Source organism: Pteropus alecto, unplaced genomic scaffold, assembly GCF_000325575.1.
Source record: "Pteropus alecto unplaced genomic scaffold, ASM32557v1 scaffold75, whole genome shotgun sequence".
NCBI lineage: Eukaryota > Metazoa > Chordata > Mammalia > Chiroptera > Pteropodidae > Pteropus > Pteropus alecto.
The window spans coordinates 28791227-28809092 of NW_006440638.1; the positions used below are offsets into that span (position 1 = coordinate 28791227).

At 44.0% G+C, this 17866-nt stretch overlaps 1 protein-coding gene across 1 annotated transcript in view; it reads right to left on the reverse strand.

Annotated features, from left to right (window-relative positions):
* SRGAP3 (SLIT-ROBO Rho GTPase activating protein 3) overlaps positions 1 to 17866 on the reverse strand; it is a 123537-nt gene that overhangs the window by 36255 nt on the left and 69416 nt on the right. Inside the window, 4 exon segments of the mRNA XM_025050863.1 lie at positions 2380 to 2457; positions 4292 to 4352; positions 9519 to 9621; positions 14618 to 14645. Coding sequence (XP_024906631.1) covers positions 2380 to 2457; positions 4292 to 4352; positions 9519 to 9621; positions 14618 to 14645 — 270 coding nt within the window.

Here is a 17866-nt window from a genome sequence, read left to right on the forward strand (position 1 = left end):
GCATACGTGACGCAAAGAAAAAGCAGAAAATATTTTTTGCGGTGGAGATTTGGGTCAGATGATCTCTGCCCAGTGAGGCTCTGCCTGAGGTGGTCCAAGGCTTGCTAGGAGCAAAGAATTCTTTTAAGTTTCACATCACCCCTGTAAGGTACCCAAGCAAGTGACAGAAGAGGCTTACCATAGAAAATCATGTTTAAGAAGGAAAGAAATCAGTGCTTCTGGGTTGGGGCTAGGGCCTGGCTGTCTAGTACAACAAGGTTACTTACAGGACATGGGGAAGCAAGAACATGCCTGGGTAGGGCACTTGCCAGGCTAGAGGCACCATGCAGTGAGTTTACCTGTGAGAGTCAAGTAATTCTGTATAATGGGATGAGCCCAGGAGGACAGAACCAGCAAAGGTTCAAGACCATGAGTCTGTTCATTTTGAATGAATGCAAGCCAGCAGGTGTGCTAAGGAGTTGAGAGAAATGAAGAAACAAAACTTTGGATTAGGCTGTTCAGTTTTGCCAAGAGAAGCTCAAAGAATAATGAATGAGACTTTCATCAGGAATGCTGATGGGAGACACCTTTTCCTTTATGGCCTTTGCACATGCTGTTCCCTTGGTGTAGAATGCCTTTTCTCTGTTTCTCTGGCTCTTACTTAGGCATTTCCTCCTCCAGGAAGTTTTCCAGGCTTTGCTATTCCTCCCCACTCCACCCACGCTGGGCTAGAGGTTCCCATGCTACCCAGTGCTAACTCTATCATTGCAGTCTGCATTCTCCCACTAGAAGTGACTGTCTTTTGTTCCTATTGTATTTTCAGGCCCTAGTCCTTTACCTAGTGCAGTGTAGGGCTCAATGCATGCTTGTTGAATGGATGAATAAATGAATGAAGAAATGCAGGAGTGGGAGTTTAGAGCAGGGGAATTCTGGAACTCTCTGGTTCTAAGTGCCCAAGGTCCTGGAGTGAATCCAAAACAGAAGCTCTCTGAACCCTAGGAGGCCATGGAATGCCCCATCCAGCCAAATCCTACTTATAATCCTGGTTCCAAGGCAGAGTGCCTAGGGCTGCAGAGGTCTCTGCTGGGGGCTGTGGTAGTGACTTCTGGGAACTGAGGGAGTTCATTCTCCACCATGGAGCTAGACCTCGGGATGGAACTGAGAAGTTAGGAAGGGGATGAGTGTGTCAGGAGGCAGCTCCTCCAGGGGAAGCCCAGTAATAAGTAGGGAGAATTCTAGGGCTGGAACCCCAGAGAGAAGGCTGCTCAGAGCACAATCCACAGGGACAAACCATATACCTCCCAAGACTCTTAGGAGGATTACATAGAACAATGGGTGAGAAAGTGCTTTGTAAATTGTGACTTGATATATTGCAGAGAAATGTGTTTGGGTTTGGGATCCTCAGACCAAACTTAATATTGCAACCACTCATTGGAAAAGGTAGTAAATGAGAGTTAAGAAAGGTAGAACGTGGAGATGTTATCCTTCCAAAATGCTGGTAAACTGGAGGAGGAGATATCATAAAGGACGCCTCTGTACTAAGTCTTCTTTCTTCCCCTGGATTGAGAATATGAACTTACTAATGCTGGGCTTGTTTCAACAACCAGGGAGCATGATTTTTGAAGGTATTTCCTTGAATGGAAATATAGAAACTTTCAGTTCCACTGTAATAGTGAGATAAGCACTGAGTATAAAAAAGCAGAGGTATATTAAAAATTGAACTCTTTCTGACCCAGGGAGTCCTTACTTTGCATGAACATTTTATCACTGGCCATCTGTCCCCATCAACGATTCTGTGCGAAAGGAGGCTATATCAAGTAAGTCACATGTGCTCCTATTCTAGTCGTCACTTCATTTCTAATAAGCATCTATATAATTAGTTCATCGAAGTGAGAACTAGGTAAACTCACTGGGGGTGGTGGGAGGGTATGGTCTCTTACTCCCAGTGTGAAACTTTGCCAAAAACACTGCATAGAAAATTAAGAATTGGAGGATATTCTAAAAGATCATATTATCTATGATCTTCCAACTTTTCTAAAACATAGCAGCCTTTATAGACTCACGTGATCATTCCAAAGTGCTTTGTAAGGCCCTCTTTCCCAGCAATCACTCACTGTACAGCCCACCAGAAAAAAATCACCATATGTGCCGGTAAATGTTTACCAGCTAGCTCTTTGGAGGGGAGAAAGAAAGAGAAACGCTGTTGGTGTTTGCCAATTTCTGTGGCGTAAATACTCTCACAATAGCTGATTTCAAGTAACCAAAGTGAAGTCACTGAAAGCAAAGTTGGAAAGAGATGTCAATACAAGCCTGCCCTGCACATCACTGGCTTTAACACACGTACTAATGCCCGCCTGGGCTTACCCTGGCCACAAGCTTGAGATGGTCACTCTGACCTACCTCTTTCAAAGGAATTTTTGATGTCATTGACTTCGACCTGAGATCCTGGCACTCTGAAGATCCCTTGCTGCTGGAGTCCTAAAAAAAAAAAAGAAAGAAAGAAAGAAAAAAAGAAAGAAAGAAAGAAAGAAAATAAAGAAAGAAAAACAAAACAAACCAAAAGAGAAAATGCCATGAGGCCTTGAACTCATCTGACCACTGGGAACATCGATGACTCACCCCGTGGCTTGTCTTCTTCTCCCACCATCCTTTATAAGAGGGTCATTCCCAATGAAAGTCTCCTGGCAGAAGCCCGAAAATAGCCTTTGCAATGAACTATGGCTGGCCAAAACACCCAGACATATCCTGCTACATATGACTGTGATCTATTTTGTCTGGGCTTGAAGGAAAACACTACAAGAAGTTTATATCAAGACAGGACCAGTGGATAACTTCTAATTTAACCAATAAGTCAGCTCAGTCAAGTAACTAGTGCACTTTGCTACCGAGTTTGCCGGTTTACCAGCTGCTCTGGAACCAAGGAGCTTGGCCTGAGCTTACAAATACCATTTGAGGGCAATGGCCACAGAGATTTTAAACAAGAAAGATCAATATCTTTGCCTCAACCCTTCCCTTCCTTCCCCTAACACAGACATTTTCTTCCTTCATGAAAGTTAGAGTTTAAAATACATGCTAGCCTGAGATAGAAGAGTTTAGGGGAGATTAAATTATTAAAGAAAAATAATCTCATTTTCTTAGGTTTTTCTACAAGGCCGGAACAAAGAAGAGACCCTGATACCTGACACAATAGTAACGATTTAACAGCAACCTATAGGATTGAAGGAATCAAAGAAAGAGCTACCCTCATCTTAAATGAGAATTAATGGGGGAGACTCTGATCCTTTCCCTGGGATTAGTTTTTCTATATAAAACAACTCTCCACATTATAATTTAGAAAGTTTATCTTTAAAAGGCAGGCTTTCATCAAAGTTTGGTTTGTACGTAGTATGTGCTCAATAAACAATTGTTCATTTTGTTGTTGTTGTTGTTAACTAATATTGACTTTCTACCACCTATATCATTTACTCCACCTTCTTGGCTCATTCCTGTACGGTCACAGTGGCCTTCTTTCCCCTATTATGACTTTACAATTGCCATTCTCTCCACATGGGAGGCATGGCTGGCTTCTTCTACTCACTCGCGTCTTAAAGATCCCTCAAGTCTTAACTACTCCGTTGGAGAAATCTCTCTTTACCACCTTAGCCAAAGCAGCACTGCCCTTCTCCAGCTGTTCTCCCTCGTAACTAATTTCTTGGCATTATGACTACCTAAAATTATTTATTTCTGTGCTTGTTTATTTCCTTTCCCTTGTAATTGGTAATGTAAACTACCTAGGGTGGGTATCTTACCCATCTTGTTCAAGCCTGTGTTCCCATTGTCAAAAACAGAGCCTGTTATGCACTCTGAAAAAATATTTCTGGAGGAATGAATAAATGAATAGATGGAAGCACAAGTTAGGTGCTGGGGATACCATGGCTAGCAAATCCCAGACACTCTATTTCCTTTATGGAGCTTACTACAATCTAGCAGTATTAACTGACTGACTGTCCGACTGCATTCAGTGCTCAATGCATAGAGCTCTGGGGATGGGTGGGAGTGAGGAAGGAACTAGAATGGTACTCCTGTCTGTGCCCTCCCTGCTCCTCGGTTTTCTTGGTTCCTGGGTCTTCTCACCATCCCTTTCCATCCCCCGACACATAAGGCTCAAAAGATAGCACTCAGAATAGCAGCTGTTCCACGGAGCATTTTCCCTCTCGAAAGCACAACAGTGACAGGAAGTCTTCCAAGATGAATTAGAATCTCATTTCCTATGAGAACATCCTAGCACCTGTTTTGGAGAGTGCTGAAAACACTGCCCCACAATTGAGCTTACCATATAAATTGATGTATCGGATGCAGCTTTCAACTACAAGCGGTATAGCTTGTCCCGAATCCTTAAGAAAAAAAAATTATGAGTTGTACTGGGCTTGGCAATCACCACGGAAAACAGACATTGCAAACACAGGTTATAAACTCAAGCCAGAATATTAGTATCATCAGATTAGTAGGAAAACAAGCAAGGAACTGCTAATCCTAAAGTCTCCACAGACAGTTAAAATAGAAAGTCTTCAGTTATGTGCAGAATAAAAGGCATAGCTATGATAATTCTAAAGAAATGCTCTGTCTTCTTACTCAGCTGGGGAGGAATCAGGGCTCAGGAGGCTTGATAGGCACATGCCTTCCCTGGAAGGACAGAGAACCCACTGCATGGAGGGGGCTGGAGTCTGCTCTTGGAGAACCCTCTGCCTCCCACTCCACTTTGCCCCCAACTCAACCCTATTCTCTCAGGGATCAGGGATAAAGAAAAGCGGGACAAGGCCTGCTCCTCAGACTGCAGTACCTGACTCCAGAATTAAGAACACACTATGGGAGAAGCAAGGCGTCCTGTTGAACTATGAGAAGGGAAGGCCAGTTCTACTCATGATATTGCAACCTAAACATCCAGATAGATATTTTGTTTAACAGTAAACATGTTATAAGGACATGTTCTAGAAACAGCTAATGTCAGCCCTTGACCACTGAGTGGCCAACCTTAGTCAAAAGGCTGAATAAGATGCAGTTCTAAACACAGGCATCTGAGGTGCGAATGTATTTTCAATTGCATCTTCCTAGACTGGCCCATAGCCACAGAGGGCTGGGCAAGGGGTAATTTTTCTTTTGAATTCCATGACTGGTTGGCCTCTATGCTATTTCAGGTCACTAAGGACCACAGAATCTTTTTTAAACTTTCTTTAAAGGGGGACAAATAAAATCACTAGCCTCCTTAGAAGGTGAGGAAACAATAAGACATATGCAATATGCTACTGTAAAGGGACAGAGAAAAGCCATGAATTTGGATGCTTTGGTGGCTCCTCCACACCCCACCTGTGAATTCTTTCCTTGGTTAACTGTGGTCAGGGAGAGAGGAATAACACAGACCCACTGGCAATAAGTAAGGTGGGCCCTGTTCTAGAAGTCAGTACTAAAGGCAGGTCCCATCCAGTTGAACGGGGCTAACGGACCTTTCTAGTAAATACCTGGTTCCTGGTTCGAGCATTTCTTCTTCCTCTGATAACAAAAAATAAACAGGCAGCAGAGCAGGAGAAAAAGAAAAGATTATGCAGGAGTAAGATCAGTGAGAGTAAGCAGATCTTTCAGAGTCCGTGAACGCCGAAATGCAATGGCAGCCAGCAAAGGTCCTGGGGAGACTGCCAGCCAGCCTGCCGTGGGGAGGACCCCCCTGCAGCTCAGGGCCCCATGGGAGCTCTGAGCCCTGCCCCCAGCCAGCCTTCCAGTGTGGCTGCCTTGGATACCGGGTGACATAGGGGCCTTTTTCAGTCCTTGTCAAAGTGCAGGAATGATGTGCACTGAACCCTTTCCTCATCCCACATCTGACTTCTCCTCAACACAGGGCTCTTTATTCATCAATGGACAAGAACTCACCTAAGGCCCCTGAAGGTTAGCCTAGCTGCCCACAAAAAAAGGAGGGACACACACCTTTACGTGTCTACTGTAACACTATCCCTGGAATTAAGCTCGGGAAACCTCCTTCTTGGTAAAAAGCTAATTTTGACAAGATCGTGTTTGTCATGTGCTCTCTGGATAGGACCCAACAAGATTCCACCTGATTCCAAATTCCAAACAGCTTCCCATGTTTTGCTACCAAACACCCATGGTAGCTTTTCCTGGGTTTCCACATGACTTTGCTCTCCTTCCTACCCGCTGACCATCCCATGAGCACTGAGAACATCTTGGGAAACCTTCGAAAGCTAAGGAAGACCCAGAGGAGGGGGTGGTCAGTAGAGAGTCGGAGTGTCTTCATGATCTTGCTTTTGCTTTCACTAAAGCCACCGAAGCCACCCATTTTCAGGGGAGCACCATCTGTTCTTTTCTTCCTATATGTGCAGCAGGTGGGGCTCTGTGGTGGGTGCTAAGTCTCATCCAGGCTCCTGAGGAAGCTGAACGGAGAAACTGGAGGATGTGCACCTTCAAGCTAGTGTCATCTGTCCAGTTGCTAGCACCTCAACAACTGGAATTATCGTATGTTGGCTAAGCCTACCTGAATCCTAGAACTGAGCAAACAGCCGGGTCAGATGGGGCTCTATGAGCAATCTCCTAACAGCTAATGGGAATAATAACAGCTAAATTTCCATAGTGCTTACTACGTGCCAGGCAGTGTTCTGGAAACATGACATCTATCAGCCTATTTGCGCTAATAGCATCATACACTCATGAGGTACGTAATTACCATTCTCATTTTATAGAAACGAGATGAGGACTCTGCCTCTGCCCCAGGGGCAGACCCCATGGGCTTCATAATTTATAATAAATATTATGTTTCCTTCTATTTGAGAGGAGAAAAAAATATCAAGGATTTTGAAAAGGGTCAATTTAGGTAGGGTTCCAGAAATTTATAACATAACTCCAACAACATTTATCCATCATTCTTAATTTGGGGATGCTTCCTTGTCCCTCTAAATTATCATAATCATAGAGTCCCAGTGATGTTATTTTAGTGGAAAACCTTTCACAGGTTTGGCCTTTCAAAGCTAGGGATTCTTAGTCCACGCAGAATATCCTTTCAGAGAACATGTGAATCATAAGAGAAAATTAAATTCTGTTCATAAAGGTTGAAGGATTGACTATATTAGACGGCCTTCTCATGCTCTGAAAGTTAACAGTCCTTGAGAATAAGACCATGCTACGTGCAAGTTTGTCTGCACACTGCCTAGCTCATCGCAGGTGCACAGAAGAGTTTGCTAAACTGCACCGATAGAATGTGGTATAAGTACAGTGTGACTATACAAAATTGCAATCATTTAACAAATATAACTTTTTCTTTTGCAGTCAAATAGTCCCCTGATGAGGCTTTGCATTTATTACCACAATGAGTCACTGCTCAGTGCTCTGAAGTATCCCTCTTCGGGGGCTCTTTTCAAAGCCAGTCCACCAGCCCCATTCTAGTATATGCCTCTTGCCACTGTGTACCTCCAGTGGCATTGCAAAGCTGAGCTCTGAATGGCTGTTCTCAATCCCAAGACCAGGGTGTCCATTCGACTATAAAGTTTGGCACCACTGACAAAGGCCATGCTACGAGCTCTAAGGAAGACTGACAAACCAAAGCAACAGCTACATATTTAGAATAAGAATGTGGCTGCCCAAGGTGACTACCTCTAAGGCACAAACTCTCATACAGTGGAAGAAATTCTGACGTGTTTGACAGGAGGAATAAAGTAGGATTACTTGATAGTCACACATGTCATGTAGGAGTTCTCTATGAAAAGACTATTTCATTAAACAGAAGACTTAATTTTCAAATCCCGTCAGGTAAGAGTCAGCTCCTTCCAAGTGTCCTCACTGCTCACCCATTTCCAAAGAGCTGAGCAAATAAGAGAAGGTATCCCTGTCTCTGAGCCCTCATTCATTCTGTTCCTCCTTTCAGGGACTTCTCTGTCCCACTCCTCTCTGCTTTATTCCTACCCTTCTTTCAAAGCCCTGCCAAAAGCCTCCTGTGCCCTAGTGCTCATAGCTCTTCTTGCTCTGAGCTCTCACAGAACTTGTTTCCATGGGGATAACTCACTCTGAATTGCCTTATATTTTCAACTTTCTGTGTTAAAATCCTTCCAACTGGGACATTATAAGCTCCTTGAGGGCAGGGAGAATAGCTTAGGTGCCTTTCAGTTCTCACTCAGTTATGGAGAGTGGCTTTTCCAAGGTCAGGGGTGAATGAGAAGAAAGTCTTGGCAGAGGAATGAGGCTAAAGAAAGAAGGACCCTTTTGACACGGCCCCATCCTCCCATGACCCATTGGATGGCAAAGCGCTCACTCGGAATCACCTTTTCCAAACAGTACCTCTTGCCCGATGCAGAGCAGCACCCCTCCTGTCGGGACTCTCCAGGTCTCACTCCTTTGAGGTATCCTAAGACAGCCCTTGCTGGTCCCTGCCTCTGGGCAGTCCCATCTTGTGTCCTACTGTTTCACTTTCCCTTTTCCCTTTTCCCCACTGTTCCTTCCCACAGGCCAATATAGTCTTGAGACCCAGGCTCTCCTGCCTACCTGCTCCCTCTGCCTCAAGCTCTGTGTGCACCCTGAGGATGGGGGATACAGGCAGGGATAGCCTCCACTATTCCAAAAATCGTCAGCAAAGCCCAAAGCCTTTACTTTTCTCCTGACTGACATCAGCCTTTTTTTTTTGCAGAAAGCATCTTCACTGGATGGTAGCGGGCTCTGAAATAACTGCCAGGGAACTTCTCTCCTGCCCCCTCTAATGTTAACAGTGCCTCTCCCCTTCTTCAGTCTCTCTCCCACCTGCTGTCCTTTTCACCTCAGTCATTATCTTAATTTCCCTGGCTTGATCCTATACCCTTTGCATCCAAGGAGCAAGAAAGGAGAAACTCACCTAGCTGAAATGTTTTCGTTTTTAGTTTACGGTGTAAAGGGTTAACCTGGAATTCTAAAGGGACTATCTTGCTCTTCTCCCTTCTCCCAAACTGCCTAACAAAAAGCAAAACTAGGTGGGGAGGTTTTCTCTCATACAAATTTTATGTATTTCCTTTGCAGGTATATTATTAACTTAAAAAAAAAAGTCACTTATTTAAAAACATATTGTTGCCCTCAGGGATTTTCTTTACACTGCTTCCAGCCACTCTCCTTTTGGGTGTGAAGCGAGGTAGGGGGTTTTTCTAACTGACCCTCTGGCTAGTTAGGACCATGGTTCCTGAAGCAACAAAGCGTGGGCCACAGCACTGACATTTCAACCCCACTGGCTGGGACCATGGTGCTGGCATTTCAGCCCCACTTGGACTTCACTGGGTTTCTTCATGATCTTATCCCCGAGAATCATGGGAAGGCACTTAGCAGCAGCTGGTCAGAGGCAAAGGATGCTCTGATTAGCCCTCACTGAAGCTAAGTGCAGGCTGCAGGGAGGAACTAGCTCACTACGGGGCCTGCTCTAGGGCTCGAGGGCTCAGATCAAAAGTTCCCGTAAGTTAGGGCAGGGTTGTTGGCGGAGGGGAAAAGGTAGAGAAAGGCTGCCATTACATTGGGTGCATTCGCGGACTCTGTGGCTCCCCAGCAAGTACCTTAATGAACGCTTCCATACAGCCGTTAAATAGTTTATGGCTACACACTGAGAGAGGCCTAGGTCTCCTCATTTTCTGTGGTTTAGGGGGAAGACAGGGGGGCCTAGGGGAAAACGGAATAAAAGAAATCAAGAAAGAAACCAATGTAAACAGACAACTGGGAAAGATGCTCTTAAAAACCATGACTGGAGAAGAACACAAAATGCAAATGGAAGCCCCTGAACCCCCAGCACATTGGTGTCCAATGCTCCATCTGAAGGCCTTTGGATGTTTAGGGAATCTTAATTTACCCACAATGTCAGGCAGAAGCAAGACTCGTATAACACGAATGCATTCTAAATCACAGGGGGAAATAGTATGTGTCCAGGAAACCACTGAAACTCCAATCAGAGGCTGTCATCCTGCAAAGCTGACCAGATGGAGGGGGAATCGGGGAGAGAAATGTAATCGGTAGCCTGAGAAAGCAAGAGACTTCCAAAGATGATTGGAAGGGTTAATTTTCATTATTTTCACTTAAATTCATCACCAAGTCTCAACTCTCAACATACCAGGACACTGATCTCCCTAACGCCTCTTGGCATTTCAAATGCACTTGACTAATCTTTATTTCATTGATTTAAGAACCAGGCAATTATTATTCTCATTTTAGAGATAAAGAAACTGATGCCAAGAGGGAGGCTACAGCTTCTTTGCGGTCCTGGGGTGACCCAGGATGATGATTATATCCTGTTCTTTAGTCGAGTACACTTCGATTAAAGCGCTTTCAAATCCATTACCACACTTAACGTCAGCTCAACTCTGTAGGTATGACTTCATTTTACAGAGGCAAAAACTGAGGCCTAGAGAGGGGAACTGGCAGAGCCAGGCCCCAAACCCAGGCCTCATTGGCTCCAAATCCAAGCTTTTTCCCACTAGGCCAGTCATGGAGCCTTAGGGCACTTCTTCATTTCCAGCCAAGGACTCATCCATCCCATTAACCCTTGCCAGCAGAGGACCCGTGGGGTCGGGTTGAAAGTGTCTTGCTTTGCTTTAGGATCTCCATTCCCTGTGCTCCAGCCTTGGCAACAGGGAGGGGAAACCGCACCACAGTTCACCAGGAACAGTGAAACAGCCACAAACACTGGACCAGTTTCCAGAGTTGTTCACCATGCATATACCTGTGTCGGCTTATTTGCTCATCTTTCGCCACCCAAGTTGGCCTGACTCAATGCTGCCAGCCTTCCAGGGCAAAGGGCTCTGAGGTTAGGAGGAGCTCCCCTCACTAAGAGAAGCAGTTCATTTTCAAATGGTTTGGTTCACAATTTGGGGAGCAACAAGTTGGGGTATCCAGCCTGGCACAGATAATGTCCACATGTATAATAAGCAAAGACCTAATCCCCCAGGTCTTGATTGATTTCTGTGAATGGGCAAGAAATCTAATGGACTGCGGAGCCAATTGAGGTGAATGAGAGTCATGCTGCCTCTGCTCACTGGCCTTGTTGTGTGTCGCTCAGCAGCCCAGCCATCCTGGAAACTCTAACCAACTTCTCCTCGGCGTTGGGGTATTGAGCAAATGCTGCTAGCTCCAGGACATGCATGGGCAAAGACACAGTTGATCCAAATATCATGCTACCCAAACATTGGAACCAAAATAAAAAGCACAGACCAAAATCTTGAAAAGAAATAACAGGCAAGATTATTTCAAGCCCACCTTGGATCTTTTGTCAATTTGGTTAGCTAAGTCCATGTCATTTCTTTTTTGTAAGGTACTTATTTTTTGAGGGTATGGGTATGTGGGGTTGGTATTTCTTAGAACAGATCTGCTTTTGAATTTCCAAATGCCAAAAGACAGTGTTAAAATGTGACATAAGGCCATAGGTTTCAAGTCTTGGAATTAGGAATAATGAGGATAGGAACTTTGCCACCATGTTTTCATAGTGTTTTCAGTTTCCATTTTTGAATGTTCTCAGATTATTTCCTTTGCATTGTATGATACCCTCACAACAACTCTGTGAGGTAGGCAAGAATTATTAAACTCATTTTAGACATAAGGCAAATGAGCTGATGAAAGATTAAGAAACTTGCCCAAAGTCATGGGATTAGAATTCATTTATTCCTACTCCAGGTTCCAGTGTGAGTGTGAAATTGAGAAATTAATTTTATCACAGGACATCCAACAGTAGCATTAAATTATCTGTTAAACTCCAATGGCCAGCAAAAGTAGAGACTCTTAATGCAGGGTTTGGACACCAAATATCAAAAACTCTTGGTGTCCAGGTGGTGGTGGGTTTCCTCAAAATAAGTCCTAAGGACTTTTTTTTCTTTAAGTTTATAAAATAAAGAGAAAATAGGATACTTCTTCCCATTTCTCCTGCCCAATCAAGAAAGCAAAGGACTATTGGAATCACACCAAGATTTCTCTCTTCGTGTGATGCTCTGTGTACTGACTAGACTCTCTGACAAGGAAACGTAGCTATCCCAACTTTGCATGACATCAAATCGATACCGACTTACTGAAATGCTGGGTGGGGCACAAAGTGGGGAGCAGGGGGGCAGCTCAGCCAAGGAAAGTGGGGCAGCCTAAGCCTTCCATCTCTTCTGCTGCTCAGTTGCAGAGCAAAAAGGAAAGAAAGAAAGAGAGAGAGGCAGGGAAAACAGGAACAGAGAAAGCCACAGAGAGGAGGAAAGAGAAACCAGAGACCAATGCCCCCTTTCTGCTTTTCAACCAAGATGAAAATTAACATATGTTGGAAACACAGGAATTGGCCTCAAAATTTCTCTGTGACCAAAAGGACAGTGATTAAAATCTTCCTTAGACAACCTAATAGACATGGGCGTCAATGTCCAAAAATGGCAGCGATGTTGTAGTTCAATAGTGGTCAGGCTCTTGGAGGTTGTAAATTGGGTTGTATCTGTTTGGACAGTAATCTCCAGCCATCTCACCTCTAATCCATACCATGGGGGCAAATCAACCTGAGTTAGGGAAGCTAGTTCTACTTTGAATAAACATAATCAAACTTTATGGTTGCATCTGGCTTTGAGAAGTACCATATACTTTTCAAGTGCATTATTTTGTTTGTTCAGCCTAAATTACAGGATTATTAAGAATTTGGTCTAGTCTAAGATGAGGTTCTTAAGGGTGAGAAAAATATAATGTGTTCTGGCCCATTACAAAAACTGGTCCGTCTGTACAAGGCCTGCAGCTACCTGCCTGAGGGGACCTCCTCAAATGACCATCCACACTGACACTGACCTTGGACAGGAAACTATGGAAGACACAGAGAGCCACAGTACAGAAACATCTCACCCAGGGCCTTTCAGATTAATTTAAAAACCATTTCTGAGTTGACAATTCATTGCAGAGAAAGTTGAAAATGATTTTTGGAAGTAAAGGGAAGCTTTCAGTTTACTAACCAAGTTGCCTTTGACCTTGGCCAAGAGCCAGAGTGCAGATGGCTGAAATATATCTAAGTGGGAGGCCTGGTAAGCCTAGCTTGGATTTCTCAGGCCCTAGGTCAAAGAGGGTGTAGAAAACAACATTCTCAGTGGGCTATACAAGAAAAGCAAAACAAACAAACAAACAAAATCTCAACTTTTCTCTGAGGTAGACCCTGGGATCTGGCCAAACATTTGATTACAGATCTTTCCTGCAACCTGCTGGAACAATCTTCTCATGTAAATTCTAGGAATGAAGAGGAAGTGAGGGATGGCTCATTTTGTCTCCCATTTGTTTCACTATTTGCAGACTTTGGTGTAAAATGTGGCTTCTGTTGTTTGGGGACTATGACAATACCCTCTTGCCAGAATAAATAAATAAGTCAGGGATTTGTTTCTAAAAGGTTCTTAGAGAGTGATCCTGCACATCTGCTGATCCATATGCTAGAAGGTCATTGCCTGGCATTCTGTATCATCCTGATGTTCCCAGACTGCCCAGGCCTAGAGGAACAGCTGCCCAGGCTAAGCTTCTGGAGAGCCCTCAGTCTCCGTTATCCTGGGCCCAGCAAACTGAACACCCCAGAGCTTTTTCCAAGCCTCTTCCCAGCCAACTCCCTTCTAGATGAGGAAAGAGTTTAGGGTTTATCCTCCCTCTTGCCAAGTATTAAAGCTTTCTAGGAGTCTGGGCCACTGGAAAGAATTTGTGGAAAAAGGATATCGTCAGTTCGCTGGGCCCAGAATGAGACAAAAGGTAGCCCTCCACTGCCACCTCGGGGAAAGGGCAGGCCTCTGGGCAACTGCTGAATGTATACTGGGCAGTGGGGTAGCTATTGCTGGGAGCTCAGAAACAGATAGGCTCTAAGGCACAACCTGGGCAATGACAGGGCTGCTTATGAATCTAAACTCTCTGAAAGTAGCAAAAAGGTCTAGTCGCTGAAAGTCTGCCTGTCAGCTGTCAGCTGCCGAGTGGAAAGTGTTCACTGGCTCTGGTCTGCTCAGGGAAAAGCGCAAAGGATAATGTTGAGCAAGCTGGAGAAAAAGCAGAAGTTGCCCGTTTGTTATTTTCCCAGCAAGGGACTCTGCATCAGTTCATCCAAGTGCCAGTGAGGTCCAAAGCCAGGGTGCAGGCGGTAGAGGCATCTGTGCACAAGTACGTGGGTATGCGCATGCGTATGCCCAGATGTGTGCAATTCCAGCCAAATCCAAAGCCTTGGCAAATGGGGACCCTAGGCAGGGTTCCCCACTTCGGCTCAGCAGTCGTATAAACAGATGGGGAGATAAGTCAACAGCAACCCCACAGCCTCTGGCCTGTACTGGTTCCCTTCAGCCACTCCGCAATATATTACTGTCCCACCCAATGGATTGTGCTGTCAAAGGGGAGATACCCCACTGAAATCAGCTCTGAAAGCCCCTCCCCATCACCAGCCTGGAGGGGGCGTGGCTTCAGTCTACGGCTAGAACCAGCAGAACAGTCCAAAGGGCACATTCTCCTCCCCTCTCAGCATAGCCACACCCTCCCCTCGGGACAGTGATGAAGAGCTGTCCCACTCTGAGAATACCTCGGCTTGTCTAAGCTCTCACCAAAGTCTGTCTTTCCAGCTTTCCTCCACTCCTGCTCCTCCCACCTCATCCCACTCCCCACATAAGGGCAGCAGGCAAGCAAAAACAAGATTGCCAGCTCTTACCTGGTCGTGCCACATTCTGCTCTCTCCCCTAGAAAGAAAAGTATATACTGATGTTTAGTTGTTTTAACCAGAAAACATTCATTTTTTTTCTAAAAACATAAAACAACTGGTATTAATTATTCACGAAATGGAGAACCGAATCGTTCCTAAGGTATGGTCTGTTGGAAAGAACCGTTGCCTCTTAATAAATCCCCAGTTCCTCCTATTCGTAGGACTATGTTTACATACATATCTTTTTATTGTTCATATACATTTTTTTAGTGATTTTTCAAACTATAGCGCAGATGGCATCAGAATCACCTGGGGCCCTTGTTAAAAATGCAGATTTTGGGGCTCTCCCATGGGCCTTCTGAAGCAGAACCTCTGAGATAAGAACATTTCTGGACAATTTTTAAAAATGGAATCATGCACTATGTGGTCTTTTGCATTCTTTCACTTAGTATAATGCTTTTGAAGTTCCTCCATATAGCATGATTCAGTACTTCAGTCCCTTTATGAGAGCAGTAAAGAACTTCTAGGCCAGTGCTGTCCAATGGAAATATAATGCAAGGCACAATTTCTAGTAGCCACATTACAAAAAGTAAAAAGAAACAGGCATGATTAATTTTAATAATATATTGTATTTAACCTAATATAGCAAAAATATTATCATTTTAATATGTATTAATATAAAAATTAATAAAGTATTTTTTATTTGGGGAGGACTAACTTTTTAAAATCAGGTGTTTGTTTTACACATCTCAATTCAGACTAGCAACATTTCAGGTGTTCACATGTGGCTAGTGGCCACAATACTGGACAGCACAGCTCTAGATTCGAGAATCCCATCCAGCATTCACATAAAGGGACTTTTTAAAAGAAAGAACCAAGCATTTATTTTCTCTACCAAAAAAAAAAAAAAAAAAAGCTGAATGGGGCTGAGGAGAGAAATGAGGGGAGCTGGAGTGTAACAGAGATCTGAAAATAGAACTTGGAGTAGATTGACACACAATTCCTTAATTCCTGACCAAAGGCACAAGCAGTTACAAGAATGACTGCAGTTGCTTGTATTGGAGCCAAAGACCAAAGCAAGAAAGGAGAAAAGTTACTTAAAACAGACAAATGTGTTCTATTTGGTTTGTGTGTTTGGGGTCTGGAGTAAATTTCTACCGGATACCAATTTGAGGTAAATTTTCATGCAGTCTCAAGACTCTGAGTTGGAGCCAATGGTAACCCATGAGAGGGGTGAGCCAATGGCCTGCCCTGACTATAAAGCACATCATTCCCCTCAGGGCTGCAGTTAATTCACAAAGGGGACTAGAAGGAATTTCCTGCTCCACCTCTTGGTTCCAAATTATCTACTTCTCCACGTGCTCAAATGGGCCAGTCACACTGTCCTTTTAGTTCTGACTCACCACAGTCCTTCCCACCTTTGCCCTTGCTGTTCCCTCTGCCCCAACACTTTTCGTGGCTGACACATTCTTCTTCATTCTCAGCCCAAATGGCACTTTCCCTCAAAGGCCTCTCTGATCACCCAACCTAAAGCAGATGCCCCCATTGCTCCCCTGACCCCCACCCACCACATACACAATTGTTTTCTATCTCAGCCCAAATGTTCCATTCATGGCACTTATCATGCTTGTAATTCTTTATTCAGTAGTTTGTTTACTGTTTGAGGTCTCTCTTCCCCATGAAGGCAGAAACCTTGTCTGTCTTGTATACTCTGTGCCCCCAGTCCTTGCCACAGCACCTGGGCTTTTGAATAGATGGATGGACAAATGAATGAACAGACAGGGAAGGGAGGGAAGAAGTGGGGAGGTAGAATCAAAGGGTTTAAGTCCTGCAGTGAAATGTCAGCACACACTCAAGGCGAGGAATCTAATCTATGCTGCTTCAGCTTTAGACCACCTTCCAGCTCTCAAGAACTCCATTACCAACATCTTTTAGAATCTGCTGTCTCAACTTCTAATAAATATCAGAAATCAAAAATGCTCTGCCCTTTACTTTATGAGAACTGTTAGGATTAGAAGAAAATATTTTATAGTTGGTGGCTTGGTCATTTTCTAGAAGGTCAGACTGTCTGGTCCTGGTGGACATTTTGTTCTGTAATGGGCTATTATATCTTGGCCTGAAAAGGTTATGTCTCCTCCTTTTTATAGACAAACACTATTCATCCTTGAGGGGCTTTAATAAATTGAAAAACCACCTATAGCTTGGGTGTAAGCCCTGGAGCTTACAGACTACACAGAGCCATAAAAAGGTCAGAGATCTAAGACTCAGAGATGATAAACTAAGAATTCTCTGGCCAATAAAGCAACATAGCAACAGCCAAAGGTATATAAGGGTGGACATTCTTTTTCCCAAGATGTAGCAGTGATATCATTTCTAACAAAAAATGCCAATTCGTGGGACACTTAGAAGCTTTTTTGACGTGTGTATCTGGGGTTAACTGTGTTCAAAAATTCACTTCTATGTGAAGGTGACCCAAAAGATTTTGTTTCCTCTAACTTGTGGTTTCTTTCAGCCATGCTGGCAAAACAGTACTTGAGAAAAATTCAGGCATTTGATATAACAATTTATTTCATTAAAAAAAAAAAAAAAAAAGAGGGGGGGGTTCCATAGTGTAGTGGTTAGCACATCTGCTTTGCACATGGAAGGTCCTGGGTTCGCACCCCAGGTGGAACCATGGACCATACCCCGGGTATGCAGGGCCCGGATGCACGCAGCAAGCGCGTGGGAGGAGATGCCCCACGTTCAGAGATCCAGTTCTTACGGGGAGATAGCAACATCCATGGGTCAGGGGTGGAAGTGGGAGGAGAGGAGGGGAGAAAAAGTATCTTTTCAGTCAAAATATTCCACTTGGCCCATTTCGCACCTGTTTATCTCAAAATTTTCAGATTGTTCCTCCACAATCAAAATAGCCCTCAGATGACATAAAAAGGTCATTCATTGATGCAGGTATAACCCTACCCTAGCCCCATTCTTAAAAGGGCTTTCTAACGAATGAGTCAATGTGCTCAGGTAAAGGTGAATCATCTGGTAAGACACGAAAAAATAAATTATCTAAAATTCTGAGCTCTCTCTGGCTTGTTTATTCCATGCCCCCTTGCCCAATGGGTGATAACTTTATCAATCTAAGTCAGTACAAATTTTCCTACTCACAAATTCTCCCTTTTCACCCAATGCCCTACAAATCCATCTATACCTTTATCATGCAGTGAACAAACAAAAATGACTAAAGTTTTGGTCTCAGCTTCAGTTTTTTCAGAA